The following is a 27,349-nucleotide window of genomic DNA, read 5'->3' on the forward strand; positions in this document are numbered from 1 at the left end:
ACAGTTAAACCAGTTTTGTGCTTTGCTTTGATTACTTACATGCTGAACCCACGTTCTCCATGAAAGACATCGGCCACGGTTTGAACTTCCTTCGAAGACCATTTTGAATAAACTGGCTAACTCGAGAGTATTAGACCTTCCTCAATGGAACCATTCGTCTGCACAAAGCACTTCTTACAATGGCTCGCTCTTTCGGGCGGGATTCTCTGGGCATCTTCCCTCGATCTCTTCCTCGCACCTCCTTCTCTTCCAACATGTCCCAACAAAAAAGACAATGCCGCACCACTGTCCCTCAGAAATCTGATCCCACCCAGCTCTCTCGAATGTTCCATATCATCCCACTGGACTGAATGTTACAGAACGTTACCAAGCTAAACCTGTTGGCTGGTTCAATATTTCTACACTGCGCAAGTGGCTCCTTGTCTTAACAGAAGACAGAACACTAGTCTATAAAGCTTAACTAACAGAACACACTGTGTTTTGCAGGAAAGCTGCTGAAATAAAATACCTAACAACTTAGAAGTGGAAATACAATAAAACATGTTCTTGGCCAGGGCATGCACATGGGCTACTTTATTAGGTACAGTTATACACCTGCTTGTTAATGCAAATATCCAATCAACATCCATGTGGCAGCAATTCAATGCATAAAGCCTGCAGGTGTGATCAAGCGGTGCAGTTGTTGTTTAGACTAAGTATCAGAATGGTGAGGAGAAGTGATTTAAGTGACTTTGACAATGGAATGATTGTTGGTGCCAGACAAGCAGACCTCTTGGGATTTCTGTGTACAACAGTCTCAGGAGCTCACTGAGAATGGTGCAAGAAACAAAAAAAAAGCAGTGTAATGTGTTCCTGTGGGCAAAAATGCCTCGTTAATGAGAGAGGTCAGAGGAGAATGGCCATATCGTTCAAGCTGACAGGAAGGCGATAGTAACTCAAATAACCATATGTGACAACATTTGCGTACAGAAGAACATCTCTGAATTAACATTGAAGTGGTTGGGCTACAGCAGCAGAAGATCACGAACATACACTCAGTGGCCACTTTATTAAGTACTGGGGGTACCTAATAAAGTGGCCACTAAGTGTATGTGCATTCTGTCTTTCTGAGCAAATTATTCATAAAATTATTCACTGAAATCACACTGTACTACCTCACTTCAGAATACCGGCACTCCTATTATTGTGTGTTAATACTGTTCGAAACCCGTATGACAGACATTCACTCTTTGTTTCTTCATCTCAATGCGTGACAGCAGGTAAAAGTGACATTCCAAAGTGTGGGGTCTTGAAATGTCGGGAGGAACCTCCAAAGCTCCTGTCTGGAAACAAGTTCCAGGAGCGATATTTCGTTCTGCGTGATCGTAAGCTGCTGCTGTTTAAGGATAAAAAGGTAAATTCCGACGAGTGAATGGGCTGCTTTTGTTATTGAAGTTGAGGTTATTTCAGGAGAAGTGCCTAGCTTTGTTTAAAAATGTGCCTTGTACCTTTCTGGGAAAGAACTTACACAGAAAATAAAATCTAAAACCAGCAGAGAGGACACCATGGTGATGTAGCGCCTAGTGCAATATTATTACTGCTCAGGGTGTTCCAGAGTTCAGAGTTCAATTCTGGCGCCATCTGAAAGGAGGTTTGACATTCTGCCTATTGGGTTTTCTCCAGCTACACTGGTTTCCACAGTCCAAACATGTACCAGTTAGCAGGTTAATTGGTGATTACAAACTATCTTGTGATTAGTCCGTCCGTTTGTTATGTGCCATGTCGTTTGACATGGGTGATCATGGTCTTTCCATGACCAAGATTGTTCTTGGCAAATTTTTCTACAGAAGTGGTTTGCCACTGCCTTCTTCTGGGCAGTGTCTTTACAAGATGGGTGACCCAGCTATTAACAATACTCTTCAAAGATTGTCTGCCTAGTGTCACCAAGACTTGTGATCTGCAGCGGCCGCTGATACGACCATCCACCTCCTGTTCCCAGGGCTTCACGTGACCCTGATTGGGGGGCTAAGCAAATGTTACAACTTGCCCAAGGGTGACTTGCAGGCTAGAAGAGGAAAGGAGTTCCTTACACCTCCTTTGGGAGACATCTATCTCCACCCTGCCAGCCTCCTGTGATAAGTCGAGAGTTAAATAGGTGGCTCATTGGGCCAGAAGGACCTGTTCTGTCCTCCACGTATCAATAAAATAAATCCAAAAATCCAAAATAAATGTTGATAATGTGGTTAGTACTCAGCAGGTCTGGTAGCATCTATGGAGAGACACAGTTAATCTTTCAGGTTCGTGATCCTTAAGCACCTGAGTACTCTGAGAAGCAGCATGACATAGAGTCATAGAGAAATGCACCACAGAAAGAGGCCCTTCAGCCCTCATAGTCCTTGCCGGATTATTATTCTGCCAAAGTCCCATTGACCTGGACCTGAGCCTCAGCCACCTGATGCTGGAATCTGCTCCCAGGTAGCTGCAGGGGCCTGGGTTTGACCCTCAGCTCTGGTGCTGCTTGCTGGATTGTTGCCCCTGGTTTCACTGTGAGAGTGAATTGAAGGGTCAGAGCTTTTTGCTGGTAGCTGTCATGTGCATTGCAGACACTGGAAATGGAGAAATGGCAGCTGCACTGGGATGAGTTGTGGCTGTGAACTTCCAGTCTGATTTCCTGAGGGTAGGAACCGGGAATGAAACACAGCGTTACGATCTTTCGATGCAACATTCCCAACAGGTTAGACATTACAGCACAGGCTGCCAAAGTTAATAAGCAGAAAGTGTCTGAGATTTGTGCTTCTCTTGTCTTGCAGAGCTCCAAGCCTGAGCGGGAGTGGTCTGTCTTCTCATTGAAGGTTTACCTTGGTATTAAGAAGAAGCTGAAAACACCGACAGTACAGTAAGAAAAGTTCAAAATAAATTTATTATCGAAGTACGTGTATACTGTACCGTGAAAAATTCTGAGGCACAGATATATATATATCAATTGGTCTATTGATTGTTACAGAATGTCTGTTTGGTTCTTCCCACTGCCTCCCCTGTATCTTATGTTTTATCAGACCACCCTTGGGATAAGGCTTATAAATGAGCTGTGATAGTCTGGAGGCACCGTCAGCATGCCTGGCTAAGATTAAGATGATGGGAATACACAAAACCAGCATAACTACGGCACATTAATTGATTTCTGTGCCTGTTAAGTATGATCATACCTCCGAATTTCTTCAGCCAGAAGGCGGTGAATCAGTGGGATTCATTGCCTCAGACGCCTGTGGATGCCTAGTCATTCAGTACATTTAAAGTGGAGATCGACAGGTTCTTTATAAGTCAGGGCATCAAAGGTTATGGGGAGAATTCAGGAGAATGGGATGGAGGGGAATGATTGAATGCAGAGCAGACTTGATGGGCTGAATATCCCAATTCTTCCCCTATATCTTGTGGTCTTATGATCGTAATAAAAACATACCACTAGCCAACCAATGCTAAGACTTCTTTCCATTAGGAGGATATTATTGTCAGGTTCTCATGCCATACTCTAGAATCCCTTTTTTATGTAAGTACACAAATAATTTACATTTGATTTTATTCTCTGAATTAATGATGGATTTCCTTTCTTGTGTAGGTGGGGGTTCACTATTTTCTTGGATAAGCAGCAGTGGTAAGTAAGCAAGGACTACACCTTCCTTTGTCTCCAACACTTTGAATATCCTAGTATGAGTCTGTTCCCATTGAAGCTCATGCAGATTGATTGCCACGCGGAAATTCCCCGTTTGTAAGTGAAAATGAGATCGTGTGTAAATGCAGTCAAGGAGGACCTTGTTGTGCCCCTGGCTGAAATTATCAGCAAAATCTGCAATCTGTGAAGGAAGAAGTTGGGAAAGACTTTGGTGCTGATAGGTGTCCATGAACGAATGTCAAATAGATGGTTAAAATTTGATCGGTGTTCAGCCCAGGAATTGAAACTTAATCAAACATCTATGATTTGTTATGCAAGTGGAGCGTATCAAGCGGTGGGTCATGGATTTGATAAACCAGCTACTTCAAGGAAAGCTGCTGAAACCTAACATCATACCATGATAGTGTAGCGCTTAGTGTGATGCAATTGCAGCTTGAATCATCAGAGTTCAGATCTGATGCTGACTGTAAGAAAATTGAATGCCTTCCAGTGAGCACAGGAATCTCCTCCGGGTGCTCCGGTTTCCTTCCACATCCCAAAGTTATACTGGTTAATAGGATCATTGATCATTATAAACTGTCTTGTGGTTAGGACAGGGTTAAATAGGTTGGTTGCTAGGCGGTGTTGCTCATTGGGCAGGAAGGGCCTGTTCTGCGCTCTATCTTGAAGTAAAAATAATAAAATAAATAACTTGCGGGAGCGGAAAACAATTGCAGGAAGGATTTTTACTGATCCTGTTTAGAAAGTGATTGTAATTCATGATTAATCAAATGCTGCAGATGCCACAATTGCAGGAACATGGGTAGATCTATTAGCTTTCCGAAGGAGCTCGTTTCTGATTAGGGGCTCCATTTAAATTTGCATTATTCACAAACTTTATGAAATGGAATGTTATTGAGCACATTTTGTTATTCCTTTCTATCATTGGGCTTGGTAGAGGTGTACAAGATGATAAGAGGCATAGACAGAGTGGACAGCCAGAAGAATTTTTCCCAAGGCAGAACTGGCTAATAAAGAAGCGCTCCCCCACCCCCTCGCACCCCCGGAGTGGTTGGGAAAGTGGGGGGGGGGTCTTTGAGCTTCTTATGTTTTTTCTATCATACATTTTTTGGGGCTTTTGTTTTGTGGATGTCTGTGGAGAGTAGGAATTTCAGGTTGTATTTCTATACATTACTTGATATTAAATAGAACCATTCAGCACTTAATACTACTGAGCTAATACAAAGCTAAGTACTCATTTCTGTTTCACAACTACCTTCCTATTTTAACCAATATACAGTACCAAGCAAAGGTCTTAGGCATATGAGTTATATATACAGTAGTGTGCAAAAGTCTTAGGCACATATATATAACTCATGCCTAAGACCTTTGCTTAGTACTGTACATTGGTTAAAATAGGAAGGTAGGAAGGTAGTTGTGAAACAGAAATAAGAGTAACTCCTGCTGAAGGGTTTCGGCCCAAAACGTCGTCACTACCTCCTCCCATAGATGCTGTCTGGCCTGCTGAGTTCTGCCAGCATTTTGTGTTTTTATTTATTTCCAGCATCTGCAGATTCACTCGTGTACTTAGCTTTGTATTAGCTCAGTAGTAGTAAGTGCTCTGTGGTAAACATGAGTCCTCAAGAAGGCTGTCGGCCCAAAACATGGACTGTTTATTCATTTCCGTAGGTGCTGCTGAACCTGCTGACTTCCTCCAGTGTGTTGTGTGTATATTTCTTTCAATCATCTTTGTAGTCATTCATTAAAAAAGAAAGCTAGACATTTTGTGATATATTGGGCTGCTTGACATGGAGGGCAACCTGTGGGTGCTGGTGCTCCCATGCACCTGTAACCCTTGTCTTTCTTAGGGCAGAGGTCAGAGTTTTGGTAAACAATTTTGGGATAACTTAGGGGTGTGATTACAATGCAGCCTGAATCTGCCGGTGATGTTTTGAATAAATGATTCTAATTTATTAACTGAGCATTTGTGAGCCTTTTGGAATCTAAGCTGAGTTTACCAGATTCAAAGAAAGAACTTACCTCTCCATTCTTAATTCTTTTGGACTCTTGTTTAATTACCTTACTCCAACCTTTACCTTTATTCAACCTGTTCTGTCACCTTTCTCATCAGTTGATGTCTCCTGCCATTCAAATTCAGATTTTGTATTTTCTACTCCTTTGACCCATTTTTCTGCATCTTCAAACTCCATTGTTTCCAACTTTGATGTGAAGTTATCAATTTCCCTTTTCCATCCATAGATCTTTCCTGACGGCAGACTATTCCCAGCATTATTTTATGTTTGCGAACCAATTTGAGATTTTGAATATTAGTCAATGTTAAGATGTAGGAAACTCAAAAGGCAATAAAAGGATAATGGGGCAAATATGCACAGTTATGAAATAAAACGGGCAGCTCTGCATTAACTGGGGCCGTGCTCTATATTTTCTGTGGTTTAGTGATGCACATGTCCAATTACTTCTCAATCACTGTAAAACAGCTCCATCTGTAGTACTCTGCTACCATCTAGTGGTTCGCCACTGACACTGCAGTTCAATTCATGATCTTAAGTTATTTAAGAGTTTCCGCCAATTTCAAAGTTTAAAAGTTAAAAGTAAATTTATTATCAAAGTACATATATGTCACCATATAAAACCCTCAGATTCAATTTCTTTCAGGCATACTAAATCAATCCAATAACCATAATGGAATCAATAAAAGATCGCACCAACAGGATAACCAGTGTGCAAAAGACAACAAACTGTGCAAATACAAAAGTAATTCAAAAAAAGAAATAATAATATTGATAGTAATAAATAAACGTGCAATAAATATTGAGAACATGAGATGAAGATTCTTTGAAAGTGAGTCCATAGGTTGTTGGAACAATTCAGTGATGGGACAAGAGAAGTTGAGAGAAGTTATAAGAGCATAAGAAAAAAAGAAATAGGAGCAGGCGTAGACCATCTGGCCCATCAAGCCTTCTCTGCCATTCAATTAGATCATGGCTGATCTTGCCTTGGACTCATCTCCACCTTCCTACCTTTTCCCCATAATCCTTAATTCCCCTACTATGCAAAAATCTATCCAACCTTGTCTTAAATATATTTACTGAGGTAGGCTCTACTGCTTCATTGGGCAGATAATTCTACAGGTTCCTCACTCTCTGGGAAAAGCAGTTTCCCCTCATCTTCATACTAAATTTATCCCCGCTGGTTCAGGAGCCTGAAGGTAATAGCTGTTCCTGAACCTGGTGGTGTGAGTCCTGAAGCTCCTATACCATCCGCCTTATGACAGCAGCAAGAAGAGAGCATATCCTGGGTGGTGGGGTCCCTGATGATGGATGCTGCTTTCCCACGACAACACTATGTGTAGATGTGCTCAGTGGTGGGGAGGGCTTTACCCGTGATGGACTTGGCCATATCCACTATTTTTTTTCTCCATTAGGTATGTGCATTAACCTATTTTATATAGCTTGAGACACACTCAGTATAATTCTTTCATTTCATAAAGTTACCCATAATTAAACTAATGCATCCAGTCATTAATGATTTTTAAATTTCTCTTTTAAGTATTTCAAGTAAGAAAATAAAATTGTATCTGAAAATAACTATGTTACTAGCAAGTCTGAAACTCTTTAATTCTGACCCCATTTTTCCATTGACACTATTGTTCCTATCATGTGATTTTGTATATGTGAATCTCACATTATAGACTGAGATATCAGCTCCCCGATAGAATATTTTGAACCTATAGGCACTGTAAGTTTGTAATAGAGTCTCTTATTGTTGTGGAATTGTAAAGTCATGGAGTACACAAGGAAATGTAGTCTACCGTGTCCTTGCTGACCATCAAGAATCCAGCTACACCAAAGGTTCTCAACCTGGGTCCATGGACACCTTGCATAATGGTATTGGACCATGGTATAAAAAAGGTTAGGAAACCCCGTTGCACTAATCCTATTTACCACCACTTGACCTATATAAGCTTATAAACCCTGACAATTCAAGTGACCTTCTAGATGCCTCTTTAATGCTGTGAGAATACCAACCTCAGGAAGCGTGTTCCAGACTCCAGCTATCCTCCAATCCCCTTTAAACACCCACTCCTTATGCTGCACATGTGCCTTTTGACTTTAGACAGCTCTGCTGTGTGGCAAGCTTGTTTCTCTTCACCCTGGCTATGCCTCTCATCAATTTTGCTTACCTCAATCAAGTCACACATCGGCTTCCTGTACCTAAAAAGGAAATGGCTTATCCAGTCTCTTTTCATGACTGCAATACTCCATCCCGGACAAAATCCTGGTGAATCTCCTTATCACCCTCACCAATGAATTAGTGTCTTTCCTAAACTGTGGTGACGAAAACTTCGCACAATACTCTTGCAGTGGTCCAATACGTATTTTGTAAAGCTTTGACATACCTTTCCTGCTCTCGCGTTTGGATTCCTAATCAGAATCAGGTTTAATATCACTGACATATGTCATGAACTTTGCACAGTATAGTGCAATGTATAAAAATACTACAAATTACAGTAAGAAATGTTAATAAAATATAAATTAATAACTAGTAGAAAAAAGAGCAGAAGTAGTGAGGATTAGTAGTCATGGATTAGTTTATTGTCTGTTCAGAAATCTGATGGCAGAGGGGAAGATGCTGTTCCTAAAACATTCCTCCTTGATGTTAGTAATCAGATGTTCTGGGTGATGAGGTTCCTGAGTGATGGATGCCACCTTTTTTGAGGCATCATCTTTTGAAGATGTCTTTGGTGCTGGGGAGGCTGGTGCCCATGAAGGAGCTGCAGCTTTTCCTGATCCTGTGCAGTGGCCCCTCCATACCAGGCAGTGATGCAGCCTGAGTGCTCTCCATGCTTACACCGGTAGAAATTTGCTAGTCTTTGTAGAGTCCATACCAGGCTGCCATCTTCAAGCATCCTTGGATTTGTACACTAAGCCCCTCTATTCCTCAGTGCTCCTTATGACAAGGATGTCCAGCATTTTGGCCACGTCCTCAGCCTTGATAGTCTGATGCCAAATGTTTCTGTCCATGTGGTTTGATGGTTTGTAGTTGTTCTGTTGCAGGTTCCTGTGCTGCTCAGGGCAATCTGAAATGTGGGATTGGACAGCCAGCATCCTTAGAGCACAGGTAATGAACCTCATGCATTGACTTCCTATCCAGAGGCATCAAAAATCAACATAAATATTGCATTATCTGTGAAAGAAGAATACAGTTATGTGCTTATGCTGTGCCTTACAAGCTTTTCAAGGTTCTGTATGACCAATGGCCTCTGTGTCTGAAATGTAGCCGCTGCTGCCATGTAGGAACTGTGGTACCAGTCATACACAATAAGATCCCACAACCAACATTATGATAATGAAGAAAATATATTGACTAGGGCAGCAGGGAGTAATCATTTTGTTCATAAAAAGAATGCAATAGAATCCCTTTTGTTCACCCAAGTTGGGCCCTTGAATAATGTCTCATCTAGAAGGTGGATAATTCCCACTAGGCTCTGTTCTGTAAAACTTATTTATAACTTTTGGTCAGTATGCAGTTTGAAGAGTGGTCTTCATTTCAGTGTTATTGGGTCCAATTTTACACCCACTTTGATCATGAATGCTTCTCCTTTGAGCACAGGTTGGATCTAAAATTAACTTCCCAGAGGTGGTTAGGAACAGAGAGTAAGGGACATGTAGTACAGAGATTGTGGAAGATACGAAATCAAAAACAGGTTAAACCAAAGGAAATAAAAACACAAATGCTGGCAGTACTCAGCAGGCCAGACAGCTTCTATGGGAGGAGGTAGTGACGGCGTTTTGGGCCGAAATCCTTCATCAGGTTTCGGCCTGAAACGTCGTCACTTCCTCCTCCCATAGATGCTGTCTGGCCTGCTGAGTTCTGCCAGCATTTTGTGTTTTTATTTATTTCCAGCATCTGCAGATCCACTCGTGTAAACCAAAGGAAAACTGTTTGGATCAGGTAATTACAGACTGAGAGTACAGAAGCAATTCTCCAACCCTGTTTGAACCAAGGAGGGATGGAATATATTGACAGATAAAGATCCTGGGTCAAAATAAAATTTGACTTGTGTGGGATCGTCATCGAATTATTAATTCTTTGGTAATTAGTTCCTGACTGGTTCGATCCAGTGTTGAATGTATGGGCTTCAGTGGATGAATGACCTTTATGCAGAGTTCTGGCAGAATAATAATTTCATCTTTGGCTGAGTATGTGCTTTCCTTTTTGAGTTCTGTTTATCTATAGTTGCTCATTTAGATTTTTTCTCAGAAAAAATCATAACCAGTTAGAAGCAAATGAAGAGAGGAAGGGTAGAGTTTATCCAGAAAATGTAACTCTAACCAAATGATTTAGGTCTTAGTTTCATTATTAATGGGAATAAAATTATCTTGTTCTTCTGACGCTAAAGCATGCCTTACAGTTAACAAAGTCCTTCTTTGAGCATTGTCAAGGGTATAAAGGGACATTTTCTTTCTTTCTTTTCAGCACGATGACCTCCGACCTACAGTGTTAAGGCGCCATTCTTCATCTGATATATCCAAACAGAAGTTTGGGACCATGCCACTTATTCCACTCCACGGAGATGAGAGCAATTCTATCATGCTATCCGCAAATCAAACTCTGGTAAAGCAAGATTGCTCCTAGTAGCCAATATATTTTGCATAAGACGATGCGAGGCGTAGACGGAGTGGACTGCCAGTGTCTCTTTCACAGGGTGGAAATGACTAATAGGAGAGAATGTACTTTAAAGGTGATTGGAAGAAAGTCTATTGGGAATGTCAGAAATAGTTCTTACACAGGAAGTAGTAAGTGATGGTGAATGAGGCTGATACACTAGGGACATGTAAGAGACTCTTAGACACATTGATGAAAGAAAAATGGAAGATTATGGGCTATGTAAGACGGAGGGACTAGATTGACTTTGGAATAGGTTAAAAGGTCAGCACAACATTGTGGCCCAAAGAGCCTGCGCTCTGTGGTATTGTTCTATACTCTAACACCTTTAGAATTAGACTGGGGGAGGTTTGCTTTAACCTGTGTATCTGGTTCAGCCCATTGTACCACTGCACTTGACAGACGTCAAACGCATCAATCTTATTGAGTACTTTAGTGGCACTGATGCCACAGTGTACGAGATTTCACTCAAACAATATAAGAATAGTTTTTAGTCTGCTTACTGCCCCTGAAGCCCAATATTTGTGTCATAGAGTGGTACAGCATGGATACAGACCCTTTGGCCCATCAAGTCCATGCCAACCACAGTGCCCACCCAGCTAGTCCAAACTTCTTGCATCCAGCTAAGTCTCACCTGTCCATGTACCTATCCAAGTGCTCCTTAAATGATGCAATTGTACCCACCTCAAGCACTCTGTCTGACTGCTCTCGACCCTCTGGGTTAAACCTTATCGAACTAAAACTGTACTCCCCAAGTTTTTGCACTCCCATACCCTGTCACTGAACAATGATATCCCTGGGAGGTAAGAATATCTTATTTGGCCACAGGAAATGTGTAGTAAATTGATAAAATACAGTGCCTTCGAATTCATCACATTCATTTGTCCTTACTCCCCAATCTAACAATTTCATTCACTTTAAGTAATTGTCCATTTCTTTTTTCGAAAAATAAACTGTGGAAATTGCTCCTTTTGGCTTTTTGGGCAGAACACTCAGGATCACAGCAGAAGTAAGATTCTCCTCCTGACCCCAGAATGCTTTGCCAATTATCTTAAGGTGACAACACTCCCTTCAGACTATTGATACTGCAGACTTCATCACTCTTGTTAGATGATGTTCATTTTTTTGATAGTTTTAATGAATGGGACATAAGCCCAGTGTGTCATGTACTTATTACTCAGTGACTGCCGATGAGCAATGTGTTAAGCTGCATTGTGCAAATGGCACTCCCTGTGCAGCACCAGTTTTGTGTTCATGCTGTTTCACCACTCTGTTTTATGATAATTCCTCCATTTGGCCACCTTAACTCTATAATGCATAGGTGCATTTTCACTGGAGAGGTGGGGGTCCATTAGAAACAGAACCTGCCCATCCCAAACCCACTGAAGAGAAATCCTTTTTAACCTATGAGAACTATTTTAATAACCAACTGGAAATCTTCATGGGCATGTTACGATTGATAGATCTGCCTCTCCTAGAATCATTATTTACAAACCTTAATATGTTTCTTCTGAAACATGGAGCATACCCAATGTTCAGAAAAAGGATGGAATGATGGGACTTTTCCATTGTTGCATCTATAAGGTCATAAAACATTGGCCCACTGAGTCTGCTCTGTCATTCGGTCATGGCTGATTTACGTTCCCTTCCAACCCCATTTCCCCATACCCTTTGATGCTCTTACTAATCAAGAACCTATCAACCTCCGCTTTAAATATGCCTAATGACCTCGCCTCCACAAGCATCTGTGACAGTAAATTCCATAGATTCACCGCCATCTGGCTTAAATTCCTCTTTATCTTTGTTCTAAAGGGATGTCCTTCTGAATTTGTGCCTTCTGGTCCTGGACTCCCTACTATAGCAAGCATCCTCTCAACATACACTCCCAGACCATTTAGGAAAGTTGCAATGAGCTTACCCCTTCATTTTTCTAATGATGAAGTTCCTTGGAACTCAACCCTTAGTTGGAAAACATGGCCTACAGTTTAATAAAGAAACAGCTTATAGTTTGCTTAAAGCTGTATTGTATTATCCATATCTGCTGTGAACATACACTTAGATGAAATTTCTTTCCCATTCTGATGTCTAGTCTGAACAATAACTGAACCTCTGGACCATGTCTGTATGCTTTTATGCATTGAGTTGCTGCCACTTGATTAGCTGATTAGATATTTGCATTAATGGACAGGTGTATGGGAGTGTGCCTGATAAAGTGGTCATTGTGTGTTTGTTCATGCTCTTCTGCTGCTGAAGCCCATCCACTTCAAGGTTTGATGTGTTGTGCATTCAGAGATGTGTTGCTGCATACCACTATGCTAGTGTGTGGTTGTTTGAGTTACTTCGCTTTCCTATCAGATTGAATCAATCTGTCCATTCTCAACAACAAGTCATTTTCACCCACAGACCTGCCACGCACTGGGTCTTTTTTTATGTTTTACCACAATTCTCTGTAAACTTTAGAGATTGCTGTGCGTGAAAATCCCAAGAGATCAGCAGGTTCTGTGATACTCAAACCACCCCTTCTGGCACAAACAATTATTCAACAAGTCAAAGTCTCTTAGATCACATTTCTTTCCCATTCTGATGTTTGGTCTGAACAACAACTGAATCTCTTGACCGTGTCTTCTTGCTTTTGTACATTGAGTTGCTGGCACATGATTGGCTGATGAGATATTTGCATTAATGGACAGGTGTGCCTACTAAAGTGTCACTGGGTATAAATAATCACCTCCTCTCTTCTCACTGGTCGAAAACAGGCACTAGAATATCTTGTATTTCAATTCACCAAAGAGGAAATCTACCTTGATTTAATAGAAATAAGACCGCAACATTCGGTGGGGGGGGGGGGGGGGGTGATTCTTACCTGGACTGAAATCTATTGTCAGTCCCCAAGATGAGGCAATAGCAAAGCATCACATCGGACACAGCGCCTGTACATATACATATAAGACTTCCTGGATGTAGGAGTGACCATATGGGTGTGGAAGTCCTAACCCCAATGAAATCTCCCCACTGGAGTCATGTCTCTTGCTCTGATGCTTTCTGTTCATCAGAAAGCAGGGTAAGAAACTCCGAGGTTGTGTTCAAACTGCTCTCTGGTTTGGAAAGTGAGGTGTAATTCAGATGTTTTGCCTGAATGATGGTAGTTGTCCCGTTAAAGTTTTGTGCTTTTTCGTTCTGCTTATTGTCTTTGTGCCCGTTTCCTTCCAGCGGCGCCTACATGACCGGAGAACACTCTCAATGTTCTTTGTAAGTACATCCATGCTCCTGTCTGGAGCAACAAGGCTAGAACACCTCTTCTCTATGGTGACATTGTGCATGATGACCATAGTATTAATGATAATACATCTCTATACTAATGCACTAGACTAGATCATGGCTTTACTGCCTCGGAATGTGTCTCTTTATGTGCTTGGTTTAACGTGATAATTTTTTTATCAGCATAAATTTTATTCTTTAACAGCATAAATTATAGGAGCACAATTAGTCCATTCAGCCCATCGTGTCTTCTCTGCTATTCCCTGATGGATGAATTATTAACCCATTCTCTTGTTAGTACAGGCCCAGCCCAGAGCCATTAAATGTTTCTCAATTGTTAACTCTTTCATTCCCAGAATCATTCTTGTGAACCTTCTCTCTGAACCATCTCCAATGCTAGCACATCCTTTCTTAGACAAGGGGCCCAAAACTCCACAATCCTCCGACTGCAATCTGACCAATCCCCTGTAAACCCTCAGCGTTACATCCTTGTCTTTATATTCCAGTCATCTCCAAAATGAATGCTAATATTGCGTTTGGTTTCCTCAACTCAACTTGCAAGTTAACCTTTAGGGAATCCTGCACAAGGACTCACAAGTCCCTTTTCACCTCTGATTTCTGAATTTGCTCCCCCATTTAGAGAAAAAGCCTATACCTCTATTCCTTCTACCAAAGTGCATGACCATACACTTCCCTGCACCTCCTCTTTTAGATTGCTAGTGGAAATTTCTCTATACTTAAGCTTTTGATTGTTAGGCCCTAATGTTCGTCATTCATATGAAAATGTATTAGATGAGGAGATACTTCATAGTGTCTCACATGGAATTGCCTTTGCAAAACTATGGCATGGTATTCAATTATGTTTCTGTTCTGTAGATTCAGGAGGCCTCTTCCTACCACAGGAAGTACAATTGCACCATCCTGCCTCCATATCTCTCTATATGGCAAACAGATGCTTTGCTTTGAATGTTTATTCTAACAAGGGATAAATTTCAACTCTGGTCTCCTGCCCATTCAGTCAAATTAAGTTCTACTGCAAAAAAGTCTAACCATACCCTCCATCTGGTACTTCCTTGGGCAGTCTTAACCACTGGGAAATCATTTGATAATGGAATTGAAATCTTTGCAACCCTTGGGACTCCAACTTTGGAGAGTATGGGGAAACTGGTGAAGGAATGTCATTGAATACATGAGGCGTTTGCCCGTTATTCTTCACACTTCAGATTGACTATTTATTAGATCTTAACTGGGCTTCAATCATTATCAGTGGCTGAGGTGGCTGGTAGTTTAAGATTCTGATGGAATGGTGTAATAAATACCAGGAATACCTTTGTTGGCTGTATTTTGTTTTATTCTCAATACTCTGCTAAACGTCTCAGAATGTTTCTTTTCTGTTCTCTAACAAACTTCTACCCCTTTGTACCTTGCATGAACTTGTATATTGCATGTCTGGTTACAATAAGTTGATAAAGGAAGTCAATGGAATCTTGACTGAGTGCGAAAATATCACAAGGCTACACCTCCTTGAGTGCTGACTTCCTAATAACTTTTCTCACTTGCTTCTTTTCAGCCAATGAAGATGCAGCATGAGATATTTGAACAGCAACAGAAGGAAGAAGACTCCAGCAGTGAGCCTGTATATGAAGAAGTTCAGGATGTCAACGTCATGTTGTCAATGAACTCAGAAATCTCAGCAGTGGATCCCGCACCAATCCTGGTGAAGAGAAACCTGGTTACGAACCAGCCGATGCAGGACAAGTTCCTCCAGGAACTGAGTTCGGCCATTCATAGAAAGAATGAACCTCAATATGATATCACCAAGCTGTAATGTACAGTGGATGATTCAGGGATTCACTGAATGAAGGTGGTGTTTATTCCAGTCCAATCTCAGGGTTCATCTGATCTTGGGACCACCCTTTGCCATGTAGATGCACCATGTGTGTAGAGGCTGGGGTGTGTTGGCTTTGTTAGTCTCATCATAAGAGCACTGAGTAGAAATTCATTCTCCGTCACATGGTCTGAATGATTTTTGAGACACAAAAACACTGGAGTCAATTTTGGGAGGAGTACTTTATAGGACCCAACAATTACAATGTGAACATCGAGTGTGAATAATAAGATTAGTTTTCCAGCACAATATTTTTAGTTACCGGGAGGTCTCTTTTAATAGTCTTAATTGAAATTTCCTTTATTGATGGTCACCCCAGTCACAGCCATGTACAGGGAAGATATGCCCAATGAACTATTGCAACCTGTTTCAAGAGGCTGTTTTCTTACATGTTGTTCTCAGAGGAGGTCTTCATTTTCACTCAGGAATCATTGCACTCTCCCCTCACACAGTCTGTCATGTTTAATTGCTTGATTTGTAAACTTCAGCAAGATAATGCCATGCTGAGAAGTTTTCCTTTGGTTAATTTTATGAGTTGCAGAGGATTCCAAAGACTTCTCTGTGGTATACTCTATGGCCAACTTTTCAGAATGCTTTTCTATTTTCCTACCAAGTTCTGATGGTGACTTTGTTTAAATATCCATTCACAGGGCTGGCTGATGAAGTATTGTCAGGATGAAAGAAAGCACAAAATGAAACAAAAGGCATCCTCTTTATCATTCAATTTACTTCAGCTTGCAGGTCCTTAGTTAACTTCTCATTTCCCCTCTGCTCACTTTTGTTACAATCATCCCTTCCCTAAGTCTTCCTTTAAGTATGAGGCCCATTTAATTTCCCAGCATTATTACAAGGCTCCTTATTATTGAAGAGAGAACTTTAAAAGTGAAAGTAGGAAAGCTGCGGTGAAGTATCAGTGGTCTTGATGCAAATCACTGCTGGAATTAAAACAATTGGATGAAAGTCAATTAAGACATGCATAGGTGACTGAATGGGACTGGTTCTGGTTCAGTGACCTGATACAGGAAAATCCCAATGCTTTAGAACTTTTGTGCAGTAATGAATAAGATAAGAATTTGGTTTAAGCACGTTCACAGACAGCACACAAGTACTAGGTGGAAGATGGTGCATAACTTCCCAACACTACATAAAACATAGAAATTTCTCGATAATTTTGATAATTGGACTCCAGATGCTGAAAAAAATCTGCTTGAGCTTTTCAACAGATTGAGCAGCAGCTGGGGCTGGGAAATACATCTGTTAACATTCTGGCCCATGATACAGGGTTCGGAACTCAAATATTGGCAGTTCTTCTCTTGGATGCTGCTCCATCCACTGAGTTTCTCCAGTAGATTGTTTGTTGCTCCAAATAATGGAACAGTTATACTTTGCTAACATTTGAACTAGTTTTATGCACAGAACACGTTTTGCATCTCTTCCTCAAATCCTCTCTTTTTGAGAGGAGAAGGCAAAGGTTATCTGAAAGGGGGTACAAGGCCTGAAGAAAAATTTGCCACAGGAACCAAATGCTGACATCCAAAGAAGGGGTGAGTGTTGCTCATTCTCTCCCACACTTCCATAAGAGATGAAGTCTGCTCCCATACTCAGCTGGATGAAGCTTTGAAGTGATGAAACATTTATCTAAATTATCTTCATTAATCTAAACTAAACATCACATCTCCATGGACACCATAATGCTGATCTTATAGTTTATTACACAAACTGAATCCCAAAAGCATGACATTTCCATTCTACCCAGAATGATTAACCACACAGTCTGATTCCAAAAAGCATGACGTTACACATACCAAGAAAATTGAATACTTGTTTTCTTGTTTCATTCCACACAAACTTGAGAAGAGAGATAAATTGTGCCACAAGAAAGATGTTTTTCAATATTAAAGATGACCTAATGTTAGCAATACCGTTGAATGAGACTTCTTTGTGAATTTTTGTTGCTAATTCTGCATAATAGCATTCATTTCAGGTCATAGGGTCACAGGTAGAATAGTTGCCTATGTTGATTATAATTCCGTTTTAATCCACTGATTGACTTTTGGAGTTGGGAGGAGTAAGTTCAGTGAATATTCCGTGAATACAAGAGATTCTGCGGATGCTAAAATCCAAGAACACACACACACACACCCACACAAAACATTGGAGGAACTCAGCAATTTAGGCAACATCTATGGAAAGAAATAGTGTCAAACTTTAGGGCCTGATGAAGGGTCTTGGCCTGAAATGATAACTCTTATCCTTAGATGAGACCTGACCTGCTGAGTTCCTCTACATTTTGTGTGAATATGTGGTGAATGTTACTGTGTAGAAAACATTCAGGGCCCCAGACAGTCCTTCCCGGTGAGGCGACACTTCACCTGTGAGTCAGCTGGTATCGTATACTGCGTCCGGTGCTCCCGGTGTGGCCTTTTATATATTGGTGAGACCCGACGCAGACTGGGAGACCGTTTCGCTGAACACCTACGCAGGATCTCCCAATGGCCACACATTTTAAATCCACGTCCCATTCCCATTCTGATATGTCTATCCATGGCCTCCTCTATTGTCAAAATGAATCCAAACTCAGTTTGGAGGAACTACACCTTATATACCAGCTGGGTAGCCTCCAACCTGATGGCATGAACATTGACTTCTCTAACTTCCGTTAATGCCCCTCCTCCACTTCTTACCCCATCCTTGACATATATAGTTGTTTGCCTGTTCTCCATCTCCCTCTGGTGCTTCCCCCCCCCCCTTTCTTTCTCCTGAGTCCTCCCGTCCCATGATCCTTTCCCTTCTCCAGCTCTGTATCACTTTCGCCAATCACCTTTCCAGCTCTTAGCTTCATCCCACCCCCTCCGGTCTTCTCCTATCATTTCGCATTTCTCTCTCCCCTTCCTACTTTCAAATTCTTACTATCTTTCCTTTCAGTTAGTCCTGACGAAGGGTCTCGGCCCGAAACGTCGACAGCGCTTCTCCCTATCGATGCTGCCTGGCCTACTGTGTTCTACCAGCAATTTGTGTGTGTTGTTAGAAAAAATTAAGTTCTATTTTGCTTTACTTCCCCTTTGATATATAATCAGTTCAATCTCCTTCATACTTATGCGCATTTTAACTCTATATCAAGGTGTAATGTGCGGGCTTCTGATAAATTTTTGTCACAGAGTAATACAACACAGGAAAAGTTGTTTTGGCCCTCTCTATTGCTGCCAGCACAGAAATGTCCAGAAAAGTCAAAAGATAAGGATCTGCAGAGATTGAAAATCCAGAATAAATAATAGAAAATGCAGGAAAAACTCAGCAGGTCAGACCACATCTGTGGAAAGAGAACAGTTAATAATTTCAGTTCTGTAACCCTTTATTAGAACCTCTTGTGTCTATACCATGATTATCATGTGCTCATCTAAATATTGGGAATGCTGAGGCAGTGCTGTCTAGAGTTTAACCACCCTCTGAAAGAAAAGAAGTTTTTACTCAAATACTCTTTAACTCTCCTTTCTTGTAAGCCTTTGCCCTCACTATGTCCCTCATCATATTGTACATGACAATCATGCTTCTCCTCGATTGCATCTGGTGCAAGAAAAACAAACCCATTCCATCTAGTTAAAAGGTTCAATCCCAGGCGTTATCTTGGTGCATCTCTTCAAAAATCTCTGAGTTACAATAATATCCATGAGTTATAATAATATGTAAATTTGCCAACATTCACAGTCATGGAAAAACCATGATTGTCCATGTCATGGCATGTAACAGCTGAATGAACAAATTTCCCTCTTCAAATGTTCAAAGCCATCGCTGATGAAGGCAGGTATCCAGCATGTCTTCTTAACCTTTTCTTTTAACCAAAAATGTGGCCTTCAGGTACCCTTGGGCATTGTATACTGACTTGCATCTTCTCCTCCATCTTTCCCAGAGTTCACTGATTGATTGTATATTTACTAGTCTGTGAGTGCTCCTGAAGTTTATGACTGCACTATTTTGCTGCTCAGTGTTGATCAATATGATCTTCTGTCTGCAGCAGTGTAAAGCTCACAGCAGCTGTTAATAGTTTTAATCCAGGAACAGAGACTCCAGGGTATCTTTAGGAGATTCACTACAGTCAGCCATAGGTCATCTTAGGTGATTTTGTGGGTGGTTTTCTCACTTTAGTTTCTGAGATATTTTCAATTAAGTTTATGGCAGCACAGGTTTGAGAATATTCCTTGAACTTGTTTGATATCTTTTTTACACCAGTGGTTGGAGTTTGGAAGTCTGTTATTTTAAGATTTCCATGGTTTATGAGCCATTAATGCAATTGCAGTGTACAATTAGGGTGCCCATTTTGGGAGAACAGAGATGTAATAAGCAAACAAGCTGGCAGAACTTGGCTTCACTGACCTCAAGACTGTTATTGATATACATACCAACATACATATATATCTTAAACTTAAGAAAGTCTACAGATGCTGGAAATCCAAAGCAAAAAACACAAAATGATGGAGGAACTCAGCAGGTCAGGCAGCATCTACAGAAATAAATAAACAGTCCTGTTTCAGGCTGAGACCCTTCTTCTGGATCAAGGTGGAAGGTGCCAGAGTTAAAAGGTGGGGTGGAGGGGAAAGAGGCTAGCTGAAAGAGAAGGAAAAGAAGTAATCTGATAGAAGAGACTCTTATTCTGGCACCTTCCCCATTCCTTCTCAGTCCTGAAGAAGGGTCTTGGCTCAAAACATTGACTGTTTATGAATCTCTATAGATGCCTCCTGACCTGCTGTGTTCCTCCAGCATTTTGTGTGCATTACCCTGCATCTGTTGTGTAGGCAAATTTGCCTGACATGTACCTTCCCCTCAAATGAGCACCAGAGATAGGAATGAAGATAATTTCACTATTGAAAACCATATCTGCAACTGTTTTGAAAAGATGCATTAGTCTGTGAAAGTTTCCTTTATTTACAGGTCTTTGGGGAAAATTAGGAAAGGAAGCCTGTTAGCTGTTTTTTTTAAAGTCAGTGGGCCATATGGTCAGTACTTATGTTTTGAGTATATTACTATGTGCTATCGGGTCTGAAAGATGTATTTCCCATGACCATTTAAATACAGGAGAGTGAGCATTAGTTAGACGTTACTGTGGTTCCCTAATAAGTTGCCAATAGTTGATTACTAGGCAACTTCTTCCCCAGATTTGTAATTGCTGTCTTTATTTGTTCCATTTCTGAAGGTAGTGAAATAGTGAATATGTTCCTCGAACTCATGAGCCTAACTTAGACACGAGGTCCAAGATTTGGTAAATTCTGAACAGCTCCAAAATGGCTAAGCACAGTTTCCGTTTATCAGTTTATCATCAGTGACGGTCAGTGTTTTTAATCACAGTGGAGGAAAGAGGTTTCTACCTAAGTACTTTTCAGTACACGTCCATTGTGCAGCAGTTCAGACAATATGTAAAAACAGCCAACACCAAAGGGTTTTGTAAGCATTGCCTGTCACAACGTTCTGCTCTTGTAAATAATAATCTTATTCGTGTGAAAACAAATGTATAAAAATATGTTATGTATATTATATATATTCTTTTTACCACTTGTAAAGGTTATACACAATTTCTGTAAACAACTAGCATTAATGCATTCACTTTTTAACATGAAATATAATAAAGTTGAGTCTACAGTAAAATATGTAGAAAATTCCAACTCTAATGTAAACATCATGCCTGTGTAAATATTGTACAAATGCATTATTTTCTATTATAATGTGGTTACTTCAATTTCCCCAGTGTGTTTGTATTTTTCATTTACTTAGAGATCAGAAATGGTATCAGTTGAAATGCAGATGCTGGTGTAAACTTCTGTGGGTTCAGTACATCTATACAGTAAAAAGAGAGACCTGCAATTCACTGTATGTGAAGCGTCCACATCCTGCAAATGGACCAACACCGCTAACACTGCTGTTAGTTAAGAAACTCAATTTAGTTTTCAAAACACAAGGTCCTGCAACCTGCATTGTGAGAAGTGAGAAGAAAACCTGTCTTTTCTGTCATATCGAGTGAGCCACAAATGGACCAGAGGATAAATTCTCTTGCCTTAGGGCTATACATGCTTCTAGAAGATAGATCATACAGCAGAATGGGACAGTACAGGCCCTTCACCCCACAATGTTATGCTGACCCTTTAACCTACTCCAAGATCAATCTCACCTTTTTTTCTCATTTGGCCCTCCATTTTCCTTCATCTATGTGTCTATCTAAGTCTTTTAAATGTCACTAATGTCTCTGCCTCTACCAGTATGCCTGTATTTTCCCCCAATCACCTTTCAAATTATGTCCGCTTATTATATTTCTGCCCGAGGAATATGTCTCTGGGTGTCCATTTGATCTATGCCTCTTATCATCTTGTACACTATCAATTCATCTCCTAAGACAAAAGCTCTAGCTCACTCAATGCTTCTTCATAAGGCATGTTCTCCAATCCAGGTAGAGTCCTGGTAAATAGACAATAGGTGCAGAAGTAGACCATTCGGCCCTTCGAGCCTGCACCGCCATTTTGAGATCATGGCTGATCATCTACTATCAATACCCGGTTCCTGCCTTGTCCCCATATCCCTTGATTCCCCTATCCATAAGATATCTGTCTAGCTCCTTCTTGAAAGCATCCGGAGAATTGATCTCCACTACCTTCCGAGGCAGTGCATTCCAGACCCCCACAACTCTCTGGGAGAAGAAGTTTTTCCTTAACTCTGTCCCAAATGACCTACCCCTTATTCTCAAACAATGCCCTCTGGTACTGGACTCTCCCAGCATCTGGAACATATTTCCTGCCTCTATCTTGTCCAGTCCCTTAATAATCTTATGTTTCAATCAGATCCCCTCTCAATCTCCTTAATTCCAGCATGTACAAGCCCAGTCTCTCTAACCTCTCTGCGTAAAACAGTCCAGACATCCCAGAAATTAACCTTGTGAATCCACGCTGTACTTTCTCTACAGCCAAGATGTCCTTCCTTAACACTGGAGACCAAAACTGTACACAATACTCCAGGTGTGGTCTCACCAGGGCCCTGTACAAATGCAAGAGGATTTCCTTGCTCTTGTACTCAATTCCCTTTGTAATAAAGTCCAACACTCTATTAGCCTTCTTCACTGCCTGCTGCACTTGCTCATTCACCTTCAGTGGCTGATGAACAAGGGCTCCTAGATCTCTTTGTATTTCTCCCTTACCTAACTCTACACCGTTCAGATAATAATCTGCCTTCCTGTTCTTACTCCCAAAGTGGATAACCTCACACTTATCTCCTCTGCACTCCCTCTAACTCTTCAGGTGTGGCTTAACTGGAGTTTTATAGAGCTGCAACATTTCTTTTAATATCAAGGCAAGGCTCAATAAGTCCATTTAATATTAGAGAAACGTATACATTAGACATACTGAAATTTTTTTTCTTCACAGTCATCCACAAAAACAGAAGAGGGCCCCAAAGAATGAGTACAGTTAAAACATTAGGACCCCAAAGCCCCCATAGCCCCCCCATGTACAAGTAACAGCAAAGCAATGACCCTCACCCAGCCCCACCCACTTCCACAAAGAACATTAGCACCCTCCACCCACCAAGCATGCAGTAGCGAAGCCCCAGTAAAGACCATGATCTGCAGTACAACAAAAATAAACAATTCACCTGATAATTTGACATACCACAGGCGCTCTCTCTCTCTCCCTCCCTCCCTCCTTCTCTCCCTCTCTCCCTCTCCCTCTCTAATAAAGGGAAAAAGAGAAGTCCCCTTTCACAGCAAGAGGGAAGGCATAACAAAACTACTTCCTGATTTAAGGTGCTAAGTGTCTGCCGTGCCACTTTTTTCCCGAGAATCAGCAACAGTCTCTCATCAATGAGAAAGAGAGCGAGAGAGAGAGAGGCAGAGTGCACAACTCACCGAGTACAGAACATCTGATAGCTGATCCACTGTTCTCAGTGTTCCATTCTCTCCGCGACACTTTAGTTGGTACCATTGGCTAAGAATCAGCCAGTCCACTGGGCCACAAAACCTCAGAACTCTGAAGGCGTCCTTGAGATATCAAAAAGTGGCCAGCCGTGAGCCCCCGGGAGTGTGTCCCACCACTGCAAAGAACCAAAGTATGAGTGTAGCTCCGGGGGAGGTTCCTCAACAGAACCCCATCTGCCCTGAAAAGAAAAAAGGCATAATGAAATGAAGACGGCACAGGTTTAATGTGACAAGGATATAAGAACATCAGAAATAGGAGAAGGAGCAGGCCATCTGGCCTGTCAAGCCTGCTCTGCCATTCAGTAAGATCATGGCAAATCTGACCATGGATTTATCTCCACCTACCTGCCTTTTCCCCACAACCCTAAATTTCCCTACTCTGCAAAACTCTGTCCAACCTTGTCTTAACCTTGTCAACCTCCATTGCCCCACTGCTTTATTGGGCAGAGAATTCCACAGATTCACCACTCTGGGAAAGCAGTTCCTCCTCACCTCCATCCTAAATCTACTCACCCAAATCTTGAGGCTATGTCACCTCATTCTAGTCTCACCTACCAAACACCAGAGGGCATATGTACAAAATTAAGGGAGGGAAGTTTAGGGGAGACATCAGGGGTAAGTTTTTTTTACACAGAGGATTGTGAGTGCTTGGAATGTCTTGCCAGGGATGGTGGTGGAGGCTAAAACATTAGGGGTACTTAAGAGCCTCTTGGACAGGCACATGGATGAAAGAAAAATGGAGGATTATGGGGTAGTGTGGGTTTAGTACTTTTTTAAAGGATTATATGGGTCAGCACAACATGGAGCGCTGAAGGGCCTGTACTGTGCTGTAGTGTTCTATGGAACCAGTAGAAACAACTTTCCTACCTCTATCTTATCTATCCCTTTCATGATTTTACATGTTACTATAAGGAGGAAGGTGTCATAATGTGGGCATTGGGAATGGACCCAAATGCAAGACACAGACACTGAACTACCAGGAACAGTACTGGGCATGAGAAGGAAGCAAGAGAAGTGGGGAGGAAAGGATGCTGGACATGACACAGGCACTGGACGAGACAAGGATTCCAGGCCTGGGCTCGGACTTGACTAGGATAGCGGAACCAGGGCATGGAACTGGGAACCAGGAGCCGGGGCTTGGACTTCGAGCCACAGACTGGACAAGGACCCAGAACCTGGGTCTTAACTCGGGCTCGGACTCCAGAACCAGGTGAGGACGAGATGTGGCTACAGGACGAGGAGAGGCAACAGGACTGGACGTGAGACTCCTGGACAGGACAAGGGAACCCCAGAACCGGGCTGAGCAAGGTACGCCTGGGCTGAGCGAGGCACATGGACAAGACGAGAACACAAAACTGTGGCTTGGACAGGACAAGGTTCTTGGACATGGCTCAGACTGGGCTTGACTCGGAGCCTGAGACTTGGACTGGACTTGGACAAGGAACGGCAAACAACGACAGTCCATTTGAGTAGTGGCAAATGGCCTGCCTACTGAGCTGGATTTGAGACGACAAAACAACCACAGCCCATACGAGAAGCAGCAATGGCCTGCCTACTGAGCCTTGGACTTGAGCACGGTGACACTGAACACAGAGTTCAGTGGGGACAGGACATAGGGCTGGAACTCATACATGGAATGCAGAATATGACGAGACGGTTCACAACACAAGGTAGTGGCAGATGGCCGGACCTACCTAGCGAAGGCATGGGCACAGAAACAGTTCAGAACAATGAAAGACAGTTCCTATCTTGCTCCAGTGGTTGAACTTGACAGCAGTGAAGGCAAGGGTTACAGGCGAGGCAAGACGAGGCAGGTGAAGAGAAAGGATACAGACAGGGGTTTGGACAGGAACAATCCGGCAGCCAGAGGCTGAATCCTGAAGCTATTTATGAAGCCAGCCCAAATGAGAATCAGCTGTCCCAACAGAAACTGGGGAAAACTGGAAAACCTGGAATAAGGAACATGGACTATACCATGAACTGGAATACAGATTTCACGGACCGGACCATGTCAGAAGGTGTCTGCTTGGATGCTCTGAAGTGCCAGCTCTTGAATGTCCATGTCACAGAATGATAGAAGAGCCAATGAAATACTAGCATTGCTGTAAGCTAGCTGCTGACTATTCTTCAACCTTAATGATAAAGATGAGCTACATTTGCCACATGTACACTGAAACAGACAGTGATCTTCAACATTTGCATCAAATCAAATCAACAAGGATTGTGCTGGACAGCCCAAGAGTTTCACTACACTTCTGGTGCCACCATAGCATGCCTACAGCTCAATAACCATCTGTCCTTGGAATGTGGGAGGGTATCACACTGAGGAAACCCATATGGTCACAGCGAGAATGTACAAATTTCTTACAGACAGTGATGGCAATTCGAAGTTCAAAGTAAATTTTATTTTCAAAACACATATATGTTACCACATACAACCCTGAAATGCAGGCATACTCAGCAAATCTATAGAATAGTAACTACTACAGGATGAGTGAAAAATTAGCCAGAGTGCAGAAGACGGTAAAATGTGCAAATACAGTGTCTGCTTTGTTTCATTTTCTTATTGTGAAGATTAGCTTTATTTGTCACATGTACATTGAAGCATGCAGTGAAATGCATTGTTTGCATTAAATCAAATCAAATCTGAGAGTATTGGGCTGGGCAGCCCACAAGTGTGGCTACATTTCAAGCACCAACATAGCACGGCCACAACACACTAATCCTAGCTGTATGTCTTAGAAATGTAGGAGGAAACCAGAGCACCAACATGAATCCCACATGGAAATGGGGAGAGTGTACAAACTCTTTACAGACAGCAACGAGAATCGAACCCCAATCTTGCAACTGGTACTGTAAAAGCATTACGCTAATGACTGTGCTACTGTACGACCCCTATGGAGTGTGAATGCACTGCTTTACTTCTAAGAGAACTGGACATTTAATAGGAAATTAAAAAAAACCTTTATTTGTACACATTGCATATTGTGAGGGGTGATTGATAAGTTCATGGCTTAAGGTAGAAGGGGTCAGTTTTAGAAAACCTAGCACATATATTTTTCAACATAGTCCCCTTCTACATTTACACCCTTAGTCCAGCAGTCGTGGAGCATATGGATCTTGAACCTGCAGAAAGTGTCCACAGCATGGGTAAGTTTATGGCCTAAGGTAGAAGGAGATGAGTTATTAACTTCAAACTTTCTGCATAATCACTCAGAGAGTTGACCTGCATGCGCATGTAACGAGAGCTGTATAACTCATCTCCTTCTACCTTAATCACCCATGTGGACTCTTTCTGGAGGTCAAAGCTCTGCATGCTCCACGCCCGCTGGACTAAGTGTGTAAATGTAGGAGGGGACTATGTTGAAAAATAAATGTGCTAGGTTTTCTAAAAAACTCCATCTTTGCAGAAACTCCAAGCAAGCTTTATCTTTTGGACAAGGATGGGGGTATCATATTAAATGGGTCTGACTGTGAGAGGTGTGAAAATATTCCCTGGGATTGGAAACCCCATTCAGTGGAATGAGCTACAAGATATTTGGGCACTTTCTATGGAGAAGTGGAGAAATGGAAAGAACATTGCAGCAAAGAGTACAATTACTTTGAGCACATTCGCAAGAAGGTACTGTAAGTCAACATCAAGATACCCTGACTGTGAGGATTATCAAGCCTAGATTTGAGCTTGCAGGGTTGCTCAGCTGCAGACCAAAGGGGCCAGTAACAAGATCCTGAAGCTTTATGAAGTATTTGGGATCAAAGGTGTTTACAGCAGATGTTGGCACAGTTCTGGTGAGTTAATAATTGGATGATCTAATATATCCCTCAATCAAGTTTAGGGTGGCATGGTAATGTAGTGATTGGCACAGTGTCAGTAACCTGGGGTCAATTGCTGCTGCTGTCTGCAAGTAGTTTGTACATTCTCTCCATGACCTCTACG

General features: G+C 41.7%; 1 protein-coding gene across 1 annotated transcript in view; it reads left to right on the forward strand.

Moving 5' to 3' along the window:
- Nucleotides 1-21,192, forward strand: part of arap3 (ArfGAP with RhoGAP domain, ankyrin repeat and PH domain 3) — a 276,417-nt gene extending 255,225 nt beyond the window's left edge. Inside the window, exons 26-32 of the mRNA XM_059990469.1 lie at nt 1,257-1,393; nt 2,790-2,875; nt 3,596-3,631; nt 8,707-8,770; nt 10,130-10,267; nt 13,529-13,567; nt 15,147-21,192. Of these exons, the coding sequence (XP_059846452.1) occupies nt 1,257-1,393; nt 2,790-2,875; nt 3,596-3,631; nt 8,707-8,770; nt 10,130-10,267; nt 13,529-13,567; nt 15,147-15,404 (758 nt within the window). The 3' untranslated portion in view covers nt 15,405-21,192. The remainder of the gene's footprint in view (nt 1-1,256; nt 1,394-2,789; nt 2,876-3,595; nt 3,632-8,706; nt 8,771-10,129; nt 10,268-13,528; nt 13,568-15,146) is intronic.
- Nucleotides 21,193-27,349: the final 6,157 nt, after the last annotated feature.

The sequence above is a fragment of the Hypanus sabinus genome, chromosome 15 (assembly GCF_030144855.1).
Source record: "Hypanus sabinus isolate sHypSab1 chromosome 15, sHypSab1.hap1, whole genome shotgun sequence".
In the NCBI taxonomy this organism is placed as follows: domain Eukaryota; kingdom Metazoa; phylum Chordata; class Chondrichthyes; order Myliobatiformes; family Dasyatidae; genus Hypanus; species Hypanus sabinus.